The sequence below is a fragment of the Corvus hawaiiensis genome, chromosome 25 (assembly GCF_020740725.1).
Source record: "Corvus hawaiiensis isolate bCorHaw1 chromosome 25, bCorHaw1.pri.cur, whole genome shotgun sequence".
Taxonomy (NCBI): domain Eukaryota; kingdom Metazoa; phylum Chordata; class Aves; order Passeriformes; family Corvidae; genus Corvus; species Corvus hawaiiensis.
Window position 1 is genome coordinate 6259481 of NC_063237.1, and position 20049 is coordinate 6279529.

Here is a 20049-nt window from a genome sequence, read left to right on the forward strand (position 1 = left end):
AGCCCTCGGATGGATGGGAGTCCAGGTGTGTGTAAAGACACCCCAGCCCCACCTTTACACCTGGGCAGGTGTGTGTGCTTGGCCAGGGTGAGTGATGGAGGGAGGCCGTGCCCACAAACACAGTTTGTTGTTGTACACACAAGGTTTCTGTGGCTCATCCAACTTTGCCAGCCAGCCTGAAACTTCAGCTAGAGCTGCACCCCCATGTGGTGGAGGTGCAGGGAGGTGGAAGAAGGTCCCTCTTTCCCTGCCACAGCTCCAGTGCCAGCTCAGAGTGCAGGAGCTCTGCCTGACCCAGGTGCTCAGCCTGGGGCCAGGGCTGGCCCGCTCACTCTCCTCCTCCCTTTGTGTCTCCAGAAAATAGGTTTTTTATTACTTCTTATGGAGGTTTGTACATATCGGACGTGCAGAAGGAAGATGCCTTGTCCACCTACAGGTGTATCACCAAGCACAAGTACAGCGGGGAGACGCGGCAGAGCAACGGCGCCCGGCTCTCCGTCTCAGGTGAGCACGTGGGGCTGGCAGTGTGGGCGAGGGGCAGGTCCTGTGCCCGGGACGGGGCCCAGCCCTGCCCGACATCCACTCCCCCACTTGCCTGCCCACCCCCCCGCCTGCCCACAGCACTGCCATCCTGCACAGGGAGCACTGGCCTCGCCACCTCGGGTCCCAGCAGCGAGGAGACGTCCCGGTGCGGGGCGGGAGGTGCCGCCGGGGCTGCGCAGGGCGCTGGCAGTGCCTCGGCGGTGCCCCCAGCACGCAGCCCCCCCGAGCCGGGCGCGGCGGTGGCAGTGCCGCGCGTCACCCCGAGCGGGAGGCGATGCGATGTGACAGCCCGCGATGTGAGCAGCCTGACGCGATGTGACGAACATGCAAGCGATACTGCGGCGGAGGCAGTGCAGTCCGGAGTGCCGGGTGTCTCGGGGCGCTCCCGGCTCCGCTGACTGCCCAAATTACTCCGCGAGGGAGGGAGGGAGGGAGTTCGTCCGACTCGCAGCCGCGGCGCCGCTCCCGCCTCTCGGTGCAGCGGGCCCGCTCCCTGCCATATGCTGTTGCCATCCTCGGGTGCTCCCGCACCGGCTCCTCGAATTAACCCCCCGGAGGGCAGGGCAGAGATGGAGGGCTTGCCTGACCTCGCCTCCCGGAGAGCCGCGGGTGCCGGGTCCCAGCCGTGCCCGTCCTGCCGCGTGTCCCTGCGGTGCGTGGGCGTCGCCGGGTGTATCATCCCCAATCCGCGCGCTTCGATCTGGCCCGGTCCCCTCCTGGTCGCTGTCATTATTTACACGTCACGGCGTTTTACTTCTGCTTGGGAGTAATGAAAGAGGTTTCTTTCCCCTGGAATTTAATTTCACGCCTGAGACTTAGTGATTAATTTTCTCCTTTCCCAGCTGCCTGATGGGCCCTTTTCCTTGTAAATTTTGAAATGTGCCACAAAATTTGTGTATTTTGCACCAATTAGGTGTCACCTTGAGTAATTCCTCCCTTGCTGAGTTTATTCCTCCCGTCAGCTACTTAAGAAGTGTTTTCCCTCCCACCTCCCCACATGCCTGTTGTCCTGGCTGCCAAAGGCTGTGCTGGCCGGGTGGGACAGGGCACCCCACGCCCAGCATGGATAATGGGGTGCATCCTGCACTCCTGTATGGCAGAGCCACCAGCTCACGGGGATGGGGAGAGCCAGTCCCTCATGGATGGTGCTGACTGGACGCAGTGGTACCGGTGTCCCTGAGGCACCTCACCTCCTCCTCTTCCCCGGCTGAGCCCAATTCCTCTCCCACCCCAGACCCGGCAGAGTCCATCCCCACGATGTTAGACAGCTTCCAGTCCAGGGAGGTGAAGGCGGGCCGGCTGGTGGAGCTGCCCTGCATCGCCTCGGGCTACCCCAACCCAGCTGTGCGGTGGATCAAGGACGGGCGGCCGCTCCCCGCCGACAGCCGCTGGACCAAGCGCATCACGGGGCTGACCATCAGCGACCTGCGCGTGGAGGACAGCGGCACCTACATCTGCGAGGTGACCAACACCTTCGGCTCCGCAGAGGTCACGGGGACCCTCACGGTCATAGGTGAGAGCCGGCGGGGAGGAGTGGTGGGGGTTTAGTCCTTCTGCCTTCTGACACGTAAAGCCTTTATCCATATACAGCTTTAGGGGTTTATACAGCTGTATAAACAACAGCCTTGTATTTTGGCACAGTGTTTTGCTCGCTGGAAGCCACTGTCTTGCACGTGTCCGACGTGTTGGGTGCCTCTGTGCTTTGCTTTGTTGATTTACATAAAATTTATGTTGATTTACATAAAATAAGCTCTAGCCAAACAGTAAATACCATCTGGGCAGGCCAAGTATTTATCACGTGCTGTTTTCCTGGGGGTTCCTCCTGTCACCAGGATCCTGGCAGTACCAGAGCCACTGTGCCTGCCTTACCTGGAGCAGCACTGCTGAGCACGGCACCAGCCAGGCACCATCAGCCTGCTGGGAGCCAGCCTGGTGTGTCCCCAGCTCAGCACTGTCCCTGTCACATGGAGCTCATCTTCTTCCAGCCGTCCTGCCACCTCCCCACAGTACCCCCGCTGGGGGCCTGGGGCTGACGTTAAAAGCAGGGGCTGTCAGCAGCGAGGACGGTGGCAGGGCCACCTGCCTTATTGTGCGGTGACATTTAACGCGTAGCCGGGCTGGCGCTCGAGGGGCAGGAGGAGCGGAGAGAGCACAGCGGGGATGAGCTGCCTCCCGCTGCACTGCCCGGCACCGCCAAAGCCTCCGCCGCTCTCCCCTCTCTCACAGACCCTCTGCGTGTGACCCTCACACCAAAGAAGCTCAAAACAGGCATCGGCAGCACCGTCATCCTCTCTTGTGCCCTCAGCGGGTCCCCCGAGTACGTCATCCGCTGGTACCGCAACACGGACCTGGTGGCGGTGGATGACTACATCTCCATCCGGGGCATCAGCAACGAGACCCTCCTCATCACGGCTGCCCAGAAGAGCCACTCTGGGGCCTACCAGTGCTTCGCCACCCGCAAGTCCCAGACGGCACAGGACTTCTCCATCATCACGCTGGAGGGTGAGCTGGCTTCCCGGGCTGGGGGCTTCTTCCTCTGCCCCTCTCTGAGGGGATGCTTTGTGCATGGCTGGGGGACAGGGAGACCCTCTGGGGTGGGGGTCCTGAGGCTGCTGCCAGCCTGTTCCTGGGCTCTGTGTGCTGTCTGCAGGGGCACAGCATGGCTGGGATGGGGAAGGACCAAAATAAGTGTTGACTTGCCATCCCCAGTCCCTGGGCACCCCATTCACCAGGCAGCCCTCCCTGATCCAGCTCACTGAGTGTTTGGACAAGGGATGGGCTCTGCCGAGGGTGGTGTCCCCTGAAGCTGGCATTTGCATCAGCCACCGTGTCCCCTCGCCCCGTCTGCATCTCCCTGCCACAGGGATGCCACCACAGCCACGTGTGTGTCACCAGCTGGGCTCCTGTCCCGGCTGAGCCTGGGGTGGGAGCTCAGTGCCATCCTGCCAGCGGGTAACTGCTGCTGCCTGTGGCTGCCGCTCCCTGACCCCCATCCCGCTGGGTGCCCCCCAGATGGGACCCCCCGCATCGTCTCCTCCTTCAGCGAGAAGGTGGTCAACCCCGGGGAGCAGTTCTCCCTGATGTGTGCCGCCAAGGGGGCCCCCCCGCCGACCGTCACCTGGGCGCTGGACGACGAGCCCATCCCGCGGGACAGCGGGCACCGCTCCAACCAGTACACCATGTCTGATGGCACCACCGTGAGCCACATGAACGTGACCAGCCCGCAGATCAAGGACGGCGGCGTGTACCGGTGCACCGCGCGGAACTCGGTGGGCAGCGCCGAATACCAAGCGCGAATAAACGTAAGAGGTGCCTGTCTACTTTTAAATATCAGAATAGGACTTTTACTGGGCTTTTTGGTTTTGTTCTGTTCCCTGGCTGATCGTTCCTCCTCGCCTCTCCCTCTTCATCCCAGCCGTGTGGGTCTCCCTGGCTAACCCAGCCTCATTCCCTGAGTCCTGCCCTGCTTCTTGCACACTTGCAGGGTTGAGCCTCTCTGATGCTTAACGCAGGGAGTTTAACAAAGTGGAAAGCAATTCCAGAGGCTTGGAGAACTGGAGCTTGGCTTTGTACGAGTCAAAGGGCAGCGCTGTCCGCATTGGAGTCCACTCTCACCCTGCCAAGCCTTGCCTTGGGGTCTGCACAGGGTGGGCAGGCACCTGCTGAGGGACCCCACACATGGCGAAGGAGGTGGCAGGTCCAGAGGTGTCCCAGGTCCCCCATGCTCTCCCAGCCACCCCTGTTCCCCACAGGACCCCAGTCATTGGCAGCCACCTTGCCTGGCGGCACCGGGATCTCCATGACAAACGATGATGAGGCAGCACGTGAAATCGTGGAAAATGAGCTTTGATTTGTCATGTCTGTATTTTCTTTGTCTGCTAAAAGCCATGGCCGAGTTAATCACCGTGTTATTGTGGCTGCAGCGCGTTGCTCGGTGTGTTCCGGGGAGCGCTCTCAGGCACGGGGTATGGTGTAAGCCCCTGCCCATTAATAATCCCCAATTAAAGCTCCCAGGCTTACAGGTGGGAGCGAGACAAGATAAGGGAGCGTTTATTTGTCTGCTGAGAATGAGGGTTGAAGGGCTGTGTTTGTCTGTGTCTCAGGTTTGAAATGGATCTAGTGGCTTTTTGGCTGGGATCCCAGGAGAGTCGGAATTTTGCTGCCGTTTACTGCTGAATTTGGAGGAAGTCCATCCCTCAGCCAGGAGAAGCCAGAGCAGCGTTTGCAATGAGGATGTTCCCTTGTCTCCCTTTTTCCCCTCTCTCAGCTCTTGATGGGCTGTCACTAGATAAGATTCGGGTTTCTTTTTCAGTGGCACAGAGCATGTCCCTCAGACAGGCCCGAGACATGGTTACAGAGTGAGATGCTAATTCCTTTCTTCCTGCTCCTTCTCTTAACGTGTCCTAGAATGAGAAACACCGTCCACCACCTGATCCTGGGTGTCTGTTAAGCTGTTATCCTGCTACACCCTCAGGACGAGGAGTCAAGACAGGGTTAATCTTTAGATTACTTTGCTATTTTATGCAGTGGCTGGGAGAACAATGTAATTATTGATGCATGAAACCTCTCGTTTAAAGGCTCACCTGCAGCATTCTCCCAGTCCTTAGGCAGCTCCAAAGCCAGACAGAAACTGGTGGCTGGCTGGCTTTTCAGTGACACCCAGGATGGAAGTGGGGGGTGCAGAAAGGTGGGGCTTAAGGAGGTGCAGTGTGTTTGCCAGGAGAAGTCATGTTCCCATAGCAGCTCTTGCCAAGGATGTTTGGCACAATGCAGGCAGCTTCCTCCTGGGAGAGGCAGGGAGAGGCTGTGATGGTGGCAGAGCTCTCCCCATCTCTCCCATATCTCTGGTGCTGCCAGAGGAGCCGGGCAGAGGCATCCTGGGCAGCCACAGTGCCCAGTGCAGAAACACAGACACCATCCAACCTTCCCCAATGGGCAGCAGTGGTGTGTGTGGGCTTGGCCTCCCCAGCACTGGGGTGGGATTTGCTGTTTGCAGTGTGGCTGTGACCCAGGAGCTGTAGCTGGAGGTGTCAGCCGAGGAGCGGCTGTCCCCACACACACTGAGAGGAGCCCGTGCCGCCTCCTCACCCAAAGCAGGCTGGCTCCCGGCTGTCCTGGTCACTCCTCTGCCTGTGAAGCTTGCTCTGGAATAGCAGCAGATCTGCATGCAAGCAAATGGCCCTTCGGAATTAACCTAGCCTGCCTCTCCCTTCCTCCCAAATATGTAGGTCCCCCGAGCATCCGCGCCATGAAGAACATAACAGCGGTCGCGGGTAGGGACGCTTTCATCAACTGCAGGGTCATCGGGTACCCCTATTACTCCATCAAGTGGTACAAGGACTCTCTGCTGCTGCCCGATAACCACCGCCAAGTGGTCTTTGAGAACGGGACCCTGAAGCTGATGGACGTCCAGAAAGGCATGGATGAAGGAGAGTATCTGTGCAGCGTCCTGATCCAGCCCCAGCTCTCCATCAGCCAGAGCGTCCACGTCACCGTCAAAGGTGAGAGGGTGGGGACGCTGTCCCTGGATGAGAGGGAGGGCTCATCCAGGCTGTGTTTGGGATCTCCCTGCCGTGGGATGGAGGCAGAGGAGCGCACCACACAGGGAACTGCATGGCCAGGTGGTGGCTGTGCTCTGTAGTCACCAGTCATGGGAGCTCAGCTCAGCCCTCGGGAGCTGGCTTGGCTACCTGGTCCTGCCTGCCGCCGGCAGCTGCCCTGAGCCACGCCATATCCATTTCCCCTTACAAGTGATGGAGCAAAGATTTATGGTGTAAACATAACGTATTAAAACATCTAACCTTTGCTTGGATCACCTTCACCGATGTTTTTCTCTGTGTGCTAGCTTTTAAAAAAATAACACTCTCGGTCTTCTGAGCGCACAGAACATCTTAAAAGCTTCTCCAGGCCATCAATTATTCAGCCCCATTGAGGGAGCTATCAGTCCTAATGAATTGAGGCGGATGCATTCCCTCCCAGTGACTGGCTGAGATTGTGCTGGGAGCGCGCGGTGCTCCCGGATCTCCCGTCCTCAGGAGTTGTGGGGTCACCTCCTCCCGTCGCCAGCTCGGTGTTTGCAGTAAATCATTCAGACAAACACGGCGGCGCTGGGGACGGAGCCAGCCAATTGCCGTCCTGCCTCTCACCCAGCGGGGAATTCGTGCACTGGATTTACTCTGATCCCCCTCCCTCCCCTCCCCTCCTCTCCCCTCCCCGCCACCATTTTCTTATTAGGAATCAGGTTAGTGAGAGAGCGCATGAAGCTGATTAGAGTTGCTACCACTTGATTAGCTAATGCTCTTCTCCAAGGCTTCCAAAGGGGAGAGGAGGCTCTGGATAACCTGTCTAAGGGCAGTGCGGGGACGTCTTCTTTTCCCTGGGCTTGGCCAGCTCTGCTTTCCTCACCTCACATAAATCCCTGTCCATGTGGAGTCCCAGGTCTTGGAAAGAAGCCAGAGATGCCGGTCTTGTCTTGGGACAAGTGGGACAGGCAGGGCTGATGTGGGGAGACCATCTCGGGATGTTTGTGAACAGTTAAACGGGATTTGCCAGAGGGGTGCAGGATGCTGAAGTTCAGGTGAGGATCTGTGTATCCTGGGAAGCCACCGCTACTGAACCCTTCCCAATTTGGATTTACTGCCTTGATTAGTGGCCAGTGATGGGCTGAGGAAGGCAAGCAGGCAGGAGCATGGCGCAGCACAGGCCAGACATCTTCATTCCGCTGCTGGATATTTACACCCAGCCCCACTGGCTGAATTCCTCATTTCCTCCAGCCCGTGGATAAAAGACCTGTGAAAAAGAATAGCAAAGGCCCTAGAAGAGAGTCAGAGAGTGAATAAACATAACTGTGTAGCCCAAGGAGCGTGGGGTGCCGTGGAGCACCATAAAGCTTTTATGGCCCCAAGTGCCTGGTGACCACATGAAATGCCACCAGTGAGTTATGCAGGTCCTTCCGATCACGCAGCAGTAAAAGCTTTACAATTCCCTCTGGCACTGCCCCCCAGGAACAGAGATGTGCAGGCAGCCCCCAGCCCTGTTCATGAGGCACCACCCCCATCTTGTGCTGAGGGAAACTCCTGCCCAGGTGTAGCTGCTGCTGCTTAGCCAGGGGACCCCAGGATCCCAGTTTCAAACTTCCCTGCTCTGTAGGGCTTTGCTGCTCGGGGGTGCTGCTGGGGCCTCCTCATTGCGCTTCCCCAGCAGCACAATCCAAAATCCAGCCTCCTCCAAGGTGCTCTGACAGCTCCTTATTTCAGCAGACATCTTTGAAGGTTTTAATTAATCCCATGGGTTGGTGCCATCCTGGGGCTCCTGCTCGGGTGGCTGCAGCGTTTCGGGAAGCACAAGGCTGACACGGTGCCCGGGCACTGTGGGGTGATGCTTTACCCCACGGGAAGGCAGAGGTTGTTCTCTGGGGTGCTCTCTGGACTGGAACTGCTGGGATGGGCTCTGCGATGGCACCGTGGGCAAGGTGCTCTGGGCTGCAGCCAAGCGAGAGCCTGGAAGCTCTGGAGAAAGGAGAATCGCAGCAGAAGCGATCTGGGAAGGAAAGGGGAGTTGTGAGCTCCCTTTGTGGGAAGCTGGAGCAGGGAGAGCTCGTCTGTCGGCCGGAGGGGCGTGTTTGGAGAGGTGCGGATCCACAAGCCCATCCCTGCTCTGCAATAGACTGCAGTGCATTCCCAATTAATTATTCATTAATTATGGAAAACAGGCAGCACCGGCTCCATGGCTCTGGCAGCTCGAGCCACGTTGCTGTAGCCGCCAGAGGGACAGGCCAGCCCTGCCTGTACCCTGCCTGCCTGGTGGCAGTGGCTCCCACCTGGGGGACAGTGACAGCCCCTGCTTGCCTGTGCGCTGGACCAGGGAGCAGTGCCAAGACCTGAGGGATGGGATGGGCACAGGGCGGAGGTGGGAGCCCAGGGAAGTGCGTGGGGGTACAGGGAGCTGCCCCCGTGCCTGCATGAGAGGGCAGCTCCCCACTGCCGAAGGGACAATTGGCAGCCTGCTAATTTAATTATGGAGACTGCAGAACGAGGATCTCATCTACCAGGTGCTGAGCCTTGTTAAGCTAATTGTCTCCCTCTCTCTGCTTTCTTCCCCCTCCCACATTGCCAGAGATGCTGCGGTTGCCTAATTAAGTTATCAGAAAGATAATGGCTGGTTCTGAATCCAGCGCCTTTAAGAAAAGCATCCATCTAATAATGGCTTTTCTGGGAGTGGATAAATGCTGAGGTGGAATTTCGGGTGGCACGTGCTGGGGGTGGCCGGGGCTTTCCCCAGTGCAGGGTCAGCGTTTCTCCGCCCTGCTCTCAGCAGGGTGGCCCTGCCAGGTGGGAGAAGTTTTCCTGCTGTTCTCTGCTTGATGGCACCTCCTGCTGTCTCCTGGCCTTGTTCCTGGTGGACTCAAAAGCCTCTCTTACTTTCTGGGCTGCTTCTCCTCCTGGGACAGCACCTTCCCCAAGCCCCACTGCAGCCCATCCCCACTGCAGGAAGGCTTTCCTGGGATGGGCTCTCCAGCATTCTCTGCCTCTCTCCTCAACAGTCCCTCCGCTGATCCAGCCCTTCGAGTTCCCACCTGCCTCCATCGGACAGCTCCTCTACATCCCCTGCGTGGTCTCCTCCGGGGACATGCCCATCCACATCACCTGGAGGAAGGACGGGCACGTCATCCTCTCCGGCTCTGGGGTCACCATCGAGAGCAAGGAGTTCATGAGCTCCCTGCAGATCTCCAGTGTCTCCCTCAAGCACAACGGGAACTACACCTGCATCGCCAGCAACGACGCTGCCACCGTCAGCCGGGAGCGGCAGCTCATCGTGCGGGGTGAGCCGGGGCGTGACCCGGCCGCCTGCATCCCACCTGGTCCGGTGGGAGAGGGAGGGTGGGCAGCGAGGGAGGGGCAGGACACTGGGGAGCAAAGGGAATTTGGGAGGGTGAGGAGATATGGCACCCTGTGCCCACAGGCACTGGGGAGTTGTAGGGATCTGATGGGGATTTTCCTACGGTGACCATCCTTTCTCCCAAACTCCTCAGTGCCTCCTCGTTTTGTGGTCCAACCCAACAACCAAGACGGCATTTACGGAAAAGCCGGGGTGCTGAACTGCTCCGTTGACGGGTACCCCCCTCCGAAAGTCATGTGGAAGCACGCTAAAGGTAGGGATGGGTCATGGCAGTGTGTGGGGGTGTCACCAGGGGCTGGGGACAGTCCCTTGGGCACAGCCACCCCAGCTCCAAGCCTCGTGAGCGCTCCTCTGCCTCAGCTGAATTCTGTGTCTCTGTGTCCCCTCCTAGGAAGTGGCAACCCCCAGCAGTACCACCCCATCCCCCTGACAGGCCGCATCCAGATCCTGCCCAACAGCTCCCTGCTCATCCGCCACGTCCTGGAGGAGGACATCGGCTACTACCTCTGCCAGGCCAGCAACGGCGTGGGCACAGACATCAGCAAGTCCATGTTCCTCACCGTCAAGAGTAAGTACCTGGGGCTGCGCCGCGGGGCATCGTCACAGGGACAGGGACCTGCTCCTGCCACGGCAGTGACCAGGGCAGCAGAGGTGGGCACGGTGAGGGTGGCTGTGGGATGTGGGGTCACCAGCAGAGCCTGGTCCGGTGCAGCGTCCTCCTCTGTTCTGAGGGTTCCAACCGCACCAGCCGCGCTCCGGCCTCAGCTCTGCGCATCCCCACGATCGATGCAGGGCATGGGAGGGCATTGATTCCTCCCCTCCAGGGACCCGCTTCCCTTTTGCTATTAAACACACTTTGTCTCTAATAAAACCAAGCAATCAATCTACATCATCCAGGAGGAAAGGAAATAGCTGGGCTGCTTTGACAGGGATGGGCTGGGAAGTGTTGTTAGACACCGTGTTTGAACTGTGTGTGTTATTGGATTGCTCTCCCGTTGCTATCAGCAGAATGTATAATTGCCAGCTTCGTGTTATTTATTGGGCTCGTTGCTGCCAGGAGCATTCAAACCTCCAAAAGGAGGTGGTGGAGGGGGTCCAGCCCCATCACCCTCACTCCTGGTGTCTCCAGAAGGGGCTGGGGTTGGGACTGGGCCCAGAAGGACTAAACTTTGCCCTGATCATGCTGGGCATGAGGCAGCGAGCACGCTGTGCCAGAGGGGATGGACGCTGCAGGTGAAGCCGTGGGAGCCACCACCCCCTGGTTGTCCCCCTGGGATGCCGTGGGCAGATGGAATGTGCAGCCCTCTCTGGTCACCACCATGCCCCGACCTCCCCTCCCCAGCCCGGTGCTTTCTCTCCTGACACCAGCAGCTGTTTCTCTCGGGGGCTTCTCCCCTCCCCACTGAGCCTCTGCCTTTGCAGGTTCCCATTCCCCTCCCTGTCAGCTGTTTAATTTATCCATCCGACTGATGAATCAAACCCAGCGACTTCAAACAAGGCACTTCAATGAGGTGCAGGTACAAAGTCGAGGCGATTAATCCCGAGCGAGCGTGCGAAGTCTGGGAGCCTGAACTGGTGCCGTGTCCCTGCTATCTCCTGTAATTGCATCCCAGGACAGGTTGCTTGCTGACTTGAATAGCACATAACCTTATTATGCGAGTGCTTTTGCATCTCCCGGAGCCCTCGCCGCCTTTGAAAAGGTTTGGATGAATAGGTAGACGAAGCGCCACAGCCAATTAAGCATTAGATGGGCTCTTTGTTTTGTTTCATTTTGGGGTTTTTGTTTGTTTAGTGAAATGTCAGCCCAATTAAAGGGAGATCAGCACTGGCTTTCCCTGAAAGTCAGGCCACAGCGAACCGAGTTAAATGAGAGTTAATCAGAGCCCAAACAAAGCGTGCTGGCCGTCAGCAGGGGAGAGGGGAGTGCCACAGCCAGCTGGTGTCACACATCCCCTGCCCTGATAGCAGCAAGGGGCCCTGGGGAGAGGTGGGACAGCCAGGTAACACACTGGACAGTGTGTGCTGTCCTGGCCGCGTTCCATGGACTTGGCAGAGCCAGGAGGAGCTGGATGCTGCTTTGGTCAGTGGGTGGGTGAGGAGAGCCACCAGATTTGCTTGGGGAATGTCACCTATGGAGTGAAGGCCTTCCTGTCCCTGGGTGCCATGTCCCCTGGGCTCCCACACCATGGCAGCCTGTCCTTCCCTGCTCTGGCAAGGAGCTCTCCAGCACCCAGCCGGGCGTAGCGCAGAGTGGAAGGTGGGGAGTGCTGGAGTACCCGAGCGTGTGCCCGAGGGGACAGCGGGCTGGGCTGGGCGCAGGTGAGGGGCCCAGCAGCGCGTGATAAATGCATTTAGCACATGGCTGCACACCTGCCCGGGTGTCGAGAGCGCGTGGGGTGGGGATGGTCACGTCCTCGGGGGTCCTGCTGGGGAGCGGCAGTGCCCTGGGCACTGGGGAGGGGGCTTCTCTGCCTGCTCCGTGCCAGCACCTTGATGCCAGGGGTCCAGCCAGGGGGCAGGGAGAGGGGTCTCTGTCTGTGGTCGTGGCACAGCCCTGTTTGGAAGTTCGCTGCCACACGGCACGAGCATAACTGATTGCTTCCATGCAATTTGAATTAATCTCATGCTTCAGGTGAAACTCAGCTAATCAGTGTAGAAAGGAAGCTGAGACGGGTGCAATCAAATTAACATCACAGAGCCAGCTCCAAACAAGAAAGAGGGGGGCGAGGGAGGCAGGCACAGCCCTTGTCACCCTTGTCACTGTTCTCATTCAGTTGTCACCAGCGCTTTGCGAAGCAGCTCGTGCCCCAGCCGGTGTGGGACAGCGGAGCGTGCTGGTGGCTGTCAGCTTCCTTTGTTCCCAGGCTTATCTCTGCCCAGCCAGCGGGACCAGCCGCTGGTTGTGGCCTTGTTAACAAGGCCGTGGGCACAGGGAGAGGCTGGGGGGGTGGGTGGACCCTGGTGGGCACAGAATGGAGGGCACAGAAGGCGTTGGAGGTGAGCTCTTCTGAAGGAAGCCCGTCTGCCCATAGTGCTGCATGAGTTGTGGCTGATGCCACACTACTGATGCCCCTGCACCCAGGAAGTGGTCACAGGCTGGTCAGGAGCAGCCCCCAGCCACCCTCGGAGGTCCCTGCAGCCAGTCCCAAGCAATGTGATCCCTCTGCAAGCTGCAGAGCTGCTCCAGGGCAGGTGTTGGGCACCAGTGCCCCAATCTGTGCTATCTTCACAGCTGCTTGGGGTTTTCTTGGGGCTTGTTGTGCTCTTTTCCTGCTCTGGACTACGTGCAGCTCCCTTGGGACCCTGGCAATTGAGAGAAGTTGATATGTTTACATCCAAGGAGCTGCTTTTAATCAAACATCAATAAGTGCATTTCAGCGAAGCAGAGCCTGAAACGGAGCTCCTCTCGTGGGGCCTCTGCTCACTGGGAAGGGGCTGGTGTAGCCAAGGCTGCTGCAGCCCTGAGGGGCTGTCCTGCCCCTCCGGCCCCACAGCCACACACCCTCTGCTGCTGCACTGTCCTCCAGGCTGGGCTGAATGAGGGCTGAGTGCAGGGACCACATCCCCAGTGCCCCTGTTTGCCAAATAGCAGCGTGGTCCCTCCATGGTTTTCCATGGCAGGAGATGGACACAGTGGGCAGGAGCCTGGCAAGGGCTGCCCAAAGTGCCAGGACTGGGTGCTGAGCCCTGATCCGGCTGTGTGTGCTCTTGTGCTGTGCTGTGCAGTCAGCCCCGCTTTGGGGCAGGGGCAAGAGCCCCCAGTGTCACTGTGCTCTGTCCTCACGCCGATGGGATGCTGGGACAGTCCTTCCCAGGCCTCCCTCTGTGCCAGTGTATCCCTGACCTGGTGCTGCAGGCAGGCAGAGGTGTCTGAGCACGGGCAGGCAGCTGGGGAGGGGACAGGGCAGAGTTAGGAGAAGCCTTGGGCTGTGTCTTGTAACCCTTGGTGCCCCAGGCCACAACATCCCTGCTCTTTGCCAGCCCCTGCCAGCTCAGGGGGGGCCGTGCTCCCCTTGGGGCAGGATTGTCACACTGGGCACCAGGCTGGGCACCAGGCTGGGCACCAGGCTGGGCACTGCACTGTCCTGCACCCCACAAACTCCGGCAACTCCGGAGGAAAGGTTTTCTTGGCTGTTAATTGAATTACATTGCCACAGAAAGCCGAGGAGTCGTAGCTCATTAGAGCCTCCTGTGTCCCATTAGAACAGTGTGTGTTGCCTTTGCGGATTGTCATTATCATACGTTACTGCAGGACTCAGCACTGCTGTTTGTTTATGCATTACATTTTTTTCTGCTTACCCAGCCTGCCCTCGGTCCCCCAGCCCATTCCTCCTGTGTGGTGCCTGCCACAGCCAGCCCACTGCATGGCACTGGGCTGGCACAAAGGGCTTGGCTCTTGGAGCAGGGAAGAGCCAGGCCAGAGATCAGTACAGCATCCTCACAGCACAGATCAGCCATCCCCATCTGTGCTGCACCTGCTGCTCGAGCACCTCTGGGTTCTGCACCCCAGCCGGGTGGTGACCATGGCACAGGGTGTCCCCACTGGCCCTGTTTGCATATTGGGGTGGCTATGAAAAAAAAAATCATCTCTGGCATCTGCAATGCAAAGGCGGCCTTGCTGATGGGAAATCACACTCTGTATTCTGCCCAGGTTTATATGAGTGAATTATGCAAATCCGTGATGGAAAACATTCTTCCTCTCATCCTCGGGAGTGTAAAACCTTAGTCAATAATTCATACCCGCACGTCTCAGACTGGAGGCTTTCTCTTCATTATAGTGTGCACTTGGTTATTTGTCTTTCACGTTTTATTGTCTACCCCGGTGTAATGCTATGCATTATAAAATTTATCTGCTTCATTATTTTATGATCCTGAGCTGTATAATGCAGCGAGACGGTTCCGCTTCGGGCTGCGGGGCCTCTCGGTGAGAGCCGCATGCGCCGTGTCCTCGGTGGGTCCGTGGGCTCTGCGGGGCCGGGCAGCCACAGGTGGCACCCGCCCGTCCCCCGGGCACACAGGTGACACTTGGCCTCCCCGCAGTCCCAGCCATGATCACCTCCCACCCCAACACCACTATCGCCATCAAGGGCCAGACCAAGGAGCTGAACTGCACGGCGCGGGGCGAGCGGCCCATCATCATCCGCTGGGAGAAGGGGGACACCGTCATCGACCCCGACCGCAACATGCGCTACGCCATCACCACCAAGGACAACGGCGACGAGGTCATCTCCACGCTCAAGGTGAGGGCTGGGGGTTCTGCACCTGCCTGGGCTGCCGGGGGTCTCTCTGGGTGTTGGAGGGAAGAAGGGCGGTGCGGGGAGGGTGTGGGTGGTCCCCAGTGGGTGTCACAAAGCCTGGCACTGTGCTGGGCTCCCTGAGTGGCAAAGCCGAGCCCAGCAGCGGGGTGGGGGGTGTTAGGAATGCCGTGAGAGGGATTGCAGCTCCAGGTAGTGGCACTGTGGTGGCAGCAGGCAGTGATGGCAGGGGAAGGCAGGGGACAGTGCTGGGGGAACTCAGTCTGAATTGGCTCCTCTCCCTGAACATTGGCAGCTGAAACCAGCCGACCGCGGGGACTCCGTCTTCTTCTCCTGTCACGCCATCAACTCCTACGGCGAGGACAGAGGCTTAATCCAGCTCACTGTGCAAGGTACTCCATCCCCCGTGCGTGAGCCCTGTGGTGCACAGCCTTGCTGAGAGGGTCCCCCTGCTCCCGTGGGGCTTCCCTGCCTGTGTCCCTAATCTGCCTGCGTGTCCCCAAGAGCCCCCTGACCCACCGGAGCTGGAGATCCGTGAGGTGAAAGCCCGGAGTATGAATTTGCGATGGACGCAGCGGTTTGACGGCAACAGCATCATCACCGGGTTCGACATCGAGTACAAGAACAAGTCAGGTGGGTGACAGTGATGTCCCCTCCCCATGCCACAGTGGGGCTGGGGGCTGGCCTGCACAGGCAGGTGTGGGACTGCCCCACCAGTGCCTCCAAGGGAATATTCTGCGTCCCGGTTCCTTTGATGAAGAAAGGAAAGAGCGGCATTAATGAAATATGGTAATTTCTGTTGGATGGGAGCATTTGAAAGGGAATATTAAAAGAGACAATATTTGCAGAAAGTTGAACCCCGATGCACAACAGCGAGAGAGGGAAGCAGCACCTCTCCAGGGGCAGAAAAGCTGCAGGTGCTTGGGGACCTCACCTGCCTGAGCACGGCCCCCTCGGCACTGCAGACCCCGGGACAGGATTCAGGTGCTGACCCTCCTGCCTCACTCTGCTGCTCTTCCAGATTCCTGGGATTTCAAGCAGTCTACACGGAACATCTCCCCGACCATCAACCAGGCGAACATCGTGGACCTGCACCCCGCCTCCGTGTACAGCATTCGCATGTACTCCTTCAACAAGATCGGCCGCAGCGAGCCCAGCAAGGAGCTCACAATCAGCACTGAGGAAGCAGGTGCCGCTCTGGGCTCCTGGGGATGGTGGGGATGGTGGGCAGGGGAAACATGGGGGCTGCAGCCTGTGGGGAAGCTGGCAGAGGTACAGCTCTCCTAAAGCCAGGGGTTTTCCTGCTGAGGAGCTCCTGAACCTTCTCAATGTGCTTTTTTGTGCTGGTCTCTCCGCAGCTCCCGATGGCCCTCCGATGGATGTCACCTTGCAGCCGATCACGTCCCAGAGCATCCAGGTCACCTGGAAGGTGAGTGAGGCCAGGATGGTGTGTGGGCTTTCCCTGGCCATGGGGACTTGGCCAAATGCTGTCCCAGCTTGTCCTGAGAACCAGCATGTCATCGATGTTACAAGAATCAGGAAGAATTCCCCAGGAAAAAGGAAAAGTGGAGGATGGGCATGCAGCTCACCTTATTGCACAGGGCTCTTATCAGTCATGTTTTACAACAAGCTCATTATGTCATAGGGTGTCCGTGGGGGACCATGGGGCAGAGAGGATAAATATGTAAAAACTGAGGTGCTGGGTTGTGAAGCGTTCGAGCAGAGATCAATAAAACTTAGAATCGGATTTATTTTTCCAAAGCTGCCTAATGAAAAATAAAATTGATTATAAAGTTAGGACTTGGGAATGAACTGCTAAGTCAATAAATTTAGGGTTCCAGCTTCTCCCCCCTCCCCTTAAGCACTGAAAAACAGATTAATGAAAAGTAAGATTCACTTGAAAGATAAGTCACTTCATTTTAGGAGTATTTCAGCAAGATGGATCGCCCTGGCATTGTAACATAAATTTGCAATCAACCCTATTGATTTCTTAATGCTTCAGAGAAATATTGTTAAGATTGATCTCAATCTGGCCCCTCAGGCTGCCAGACTTGGGATTTCTCCTGCTCTGGTTGGGGACTGGTGCTGTCTGGGCAGCACTTTCCTCTCTGATGGCTCTGAGGACCTGCTGGACCTTTTTTATCACTATTTTGCCACTCAGTGAAAAGTGGAGAGGGAAAAAAACTTGAAAGCTTTGAGAAAAGCCTCTAGGGAGAGGTGGGTTGGGGCACAGAGCCCTGTGAGCCTCCCACCCCTGTGACACCTCTCTGTCCTGCCCTCGTTGTCCCTCAGGCCCCGAAGAAGGAGCTGCAGAACGGGGTGATCCGTGGCTACCAGATTGGCTACCGGGAGAACAGCCCAGGCAGCAACGGGCAGTACAGCATCGTGGAGATGAAGGCCACGGGGGACAGCGAGGTTTACACGCTGGACAACCTCAAGAAGTTTGCGCAGTACGGGGTGGTGGTGCAGGCGTTCAACCGCGCGGGCACGGGGCCTTCGTCCAGCGAGATCAACGCCACCACGCTGGAGGACGGTAAGGGTGGCCCGGTGACCAAGCCAGGCACCCTGGTCCCCAGGGCCAGGTCCCACCAGGGGGACCCTCAGGTGATCCCCATCCTGTCGCAAGCAGGTGTGGGGCGGTGGCTGTGTGCGCCCTCCCAGCTCCCTGGGAGCGCGGGGGTACCAGGACACCCACGGCACTGGGTTTGTGGCACAATTAAAGGGTGCGAGGTGGATTTAGGCACTGTTGAAGTGCCAGGCAGGGTTCCATCTGGGACACGGTCGCTGATTGGCCTCGGTCATTTTAAAAACAATGAGGAAAAAGTTTTGCAGTGCGTTTGCTCAGCAGTTTTTCATTCTTAATTAAGGCTCTCGTTAGCCTGTCAAACCGCGATCGTTTCCTGGCTGCATTAGCACTCCTCCCGGGGTATTCAAGGGCCCCTGTTTTAGCAATAGTGTCTTTTCCATAATTATATTACCTTCATTTCGTTCAAACGGACTATCTGTATTAGTTTATTATACTCTGTCCCTAATTACATGGTGCTTATATTTTTGCACCTAAGTAATATGAAACAATAATCATTTTCAAAGAGGATCGTTATGGTGATGTATTATCATTTAAATGCTCATAAAAATTAGAGTTACCTCTTGCGGGGCAATGGGATCTAATTACCTCGCATCCAGCCAGCTCTCCCACTCTCCCCTCACTGGGAAGCATCCTCCCCGTCACCACCAGCACAGGGTGTACTCCCACCTCACTGGCCCAGGAGAAGGAAAACTGCATGTTGGAGGCAGAGCACTGCCAGGCAGGACTGGCTGAGGGGTTCCAGCAGCACAGCGGGGTCCATGTGGGTGCAGTCAGGGTGGCGGTGTGGGACACGGCTCCTTCAGCCTGGCACCTCCATCCTTCTGCTGACTGTCCTCCTCATCCATCCCCTCCCCAGTTCCCAGCCAGCCCCCTGAGAACGTGCGGGCCATCTCCATCACCTCGGATGTGGCCGTGATCTCCTGGTCGGAGCCCCCGCGCAGCACCCTCAACGGGGTGCTCAAGGGGTACCGGGTCATCTTCTGGTCCCTCTACATGGACGGAGGTGAGCGCTCGTGGGGAGCAGGTGCCAGGGGGATGCGGGGGGTGGCACAGGGGCTGATGGGCCCTGTCTGCTGCAGAGTGGGGCGAGATGCAGAACATCACGACCACGCGGGAGCGGGTGGAGCTGCGGGGCATGGAGAAGTTCACCAACTACAGCGTGCAGGTGCTGGCCTACACCCAGGCGGGTGACGGCGTCCGCAGCAGCGTGCTCTACATCCAGACCAAGGAGGACAGTAAGTGGCGCTGCTTGTGCCAGAGGGCTGGAGCGGCTGCCGGGGCACAGGGGAAACCCCTCGTGTACAGCCATGGGCAGGGCATTTCCCTTTCCCTCTTTTTCCTTTTCCTTAAGTGTGGATATTTAAATATTTACACCCCGCCTGCCCTACTTTAATGCCATTAGCTCGCTAGCAGAGCATCCCTGGGCCTGTGTCCTGGGAAGCGCCAGATGCTGGGAGGGAGGCGCAGCTGGGCAGGGTACGGCTGACAGATTAAGGAGATGGCCATTAAAAGCCAATCACGATTTCTAAACCAGAGCTTGGGCTGCAATTAACCCTCCTGCCTCTGGCTCACATAGGGAGCAGAGCCACCCGTGGAGAGGTGTCCTGCAGGCAGACCTCTCCCTGCCTGTGTGTGACACCACCACTGCAGCTGCTTCCCAGGGTGGGGTTGGGATGCCAGCCCCACAGCAGGATGCTGTCACATCTCCCAGCTGGGCAGAGACCTTGGAGACCTCCTGGCAGCAGCTCTGCCACGCTCTCCCTCCTCAGTTCCAGGTCCCCCAGCTGGGATTAAGGCTGTGCCATCCTCTGCCAGCAGCGTGGTGGTGTCCTGGCTGCCGCCGGCCAAGCCCAATGGCATCATTCGGAAGTACACCATCTTCTGCTCCAGCCCCGGCTCGGGGCAGCCGGTACGTGATGGGAACGGGGCTGGGAATTGCCACAGTGTGCCAGGGAATGCAGAGCTGGCCAAGCAGGAACGGGAGGGAAAGCTGATGCTAGGCAGCAGCAGCAGCAGCAGCAAAGACCTCTTGGGGTTCGCTGCAGAATTGTCCAAGGGCATCCATGGGCACAGTGCACCAGGGAATGGTCCCATCATCTCTCTGTTCCCATCCTCTGGCATCTGCCCTGCTCAGCGCTTGCTCCAGAGGGGGAAACATGCCAGCAGCTGACCAAAAATGAAATAGAAATCCAACCTGGCCCCATCCCTCCTTGGTAAGGGAGAGGTTGATGGGAGGTCTGCAGACTAGTGCTTATCAAAAGCTCCTTCTCAAACTCATTTCACTATCTGAGCCTCTGGTTTCCAGGGCAACATAATCTTTTCATCAAAGCAACTGGTAAAACCGCTGGGATCCGATATTGTTTTCTTGGCATCTTGTCAAAACTGTCATTTGGGTAAAAAAAATTATGTATACTATACAATATTCATATAGGTGTGTCTGCTTTGGGGTACACTCACACCCGTGTCCCTGCAAGGGCACGCGTGTGCTGACGGTGAACACACGGGTACCCTCCTGCTCAGGCTTAAATACACCCATCCTGTGCCACGGGGGTCGTGGAGCCCCGTCCCTGCCCGGTGCTGGCGTGGTGGCACAGCCGGGTGCTGTGCCAGGCAGTCCTTCCCCTCGTGCTGTGCTTTGGGGCAGGGGGACTTTGTTCCGATGCGATGGGGACTGGCCCCGGCGCTTGCACACAGCCAGCCCTGTCCGCAGGGCCACCGCAGGGTTGGGGCAGTCGCTGTGGGCAGTGCAGGAGTGACCCCACGCGG

At 58.1% G+C, this 20049-nt stretch overlaps 1 protein-coding gene across 4 annotated transcripts in view; it reads left to right on the forward strand.

Annotated features, from left to right (window-relative positions):
- DSCAML1 (DS cell adhesion molecule like 1) overlaps positions 1–20049 on the forward strand; it is a 95519-nt gene that overhangs the window by 65784 nt on the left and 9686 nt on the right. For 2 of the 4 annotated variants that reach the window (XM_048328728.1, XM_048328727.1), the window contains exons 4-20: positions 358–504; positions 1778–2056; positions 2770–3045; positions 3556–3852; positions 5772–6044; positions 9086–9364; positions 9575–9694; positions 9833–10009; positions 14482–14681; positions 14992–15088; positions 15201–15329; positions 15718–15885; positions 16055–16125; positions 16989–17229; positions 18140–18286; positions 18363–18518; positions 19053–19192. In XM_048328728.1, the coding sequence (XP_048184685.1) occupies positions 358–504; positions 1778–2056; positions 2770–3045; positions 3556–3852; positions 5772–6044; positions 9086–9364; positions 9575–9694; positions 9833–10009; positions 14482–14681; positions 14992–15088; positions 15201–15329; positions 15718–15885; positions 16055–16125; positions 16989–17229; positions 18140–18286; positions 18363–18518; positions 19053–19192 (3197 nt within the window). Of the gene's footprint in view, positions 1–357; positions 505–1777; positions 2057–2769; positions 3046–3555; positions 3853–5771; positions 6045–9085; positions 9365–9574; positions 9695–9832; positions 10010–14481; positions 14682–14991; positions 15089–15200; positions 15330–15717; positions 15886–16054; positions 16126–16988; positions 17230–18139; positions 18287–18362; positions 18519–19052; positions 19193–20049 lie in introns of those variants that run through there. The other 2 variants (XM_048328729.1, XM_048328730.1) reach the window with 2 other exon arrangements.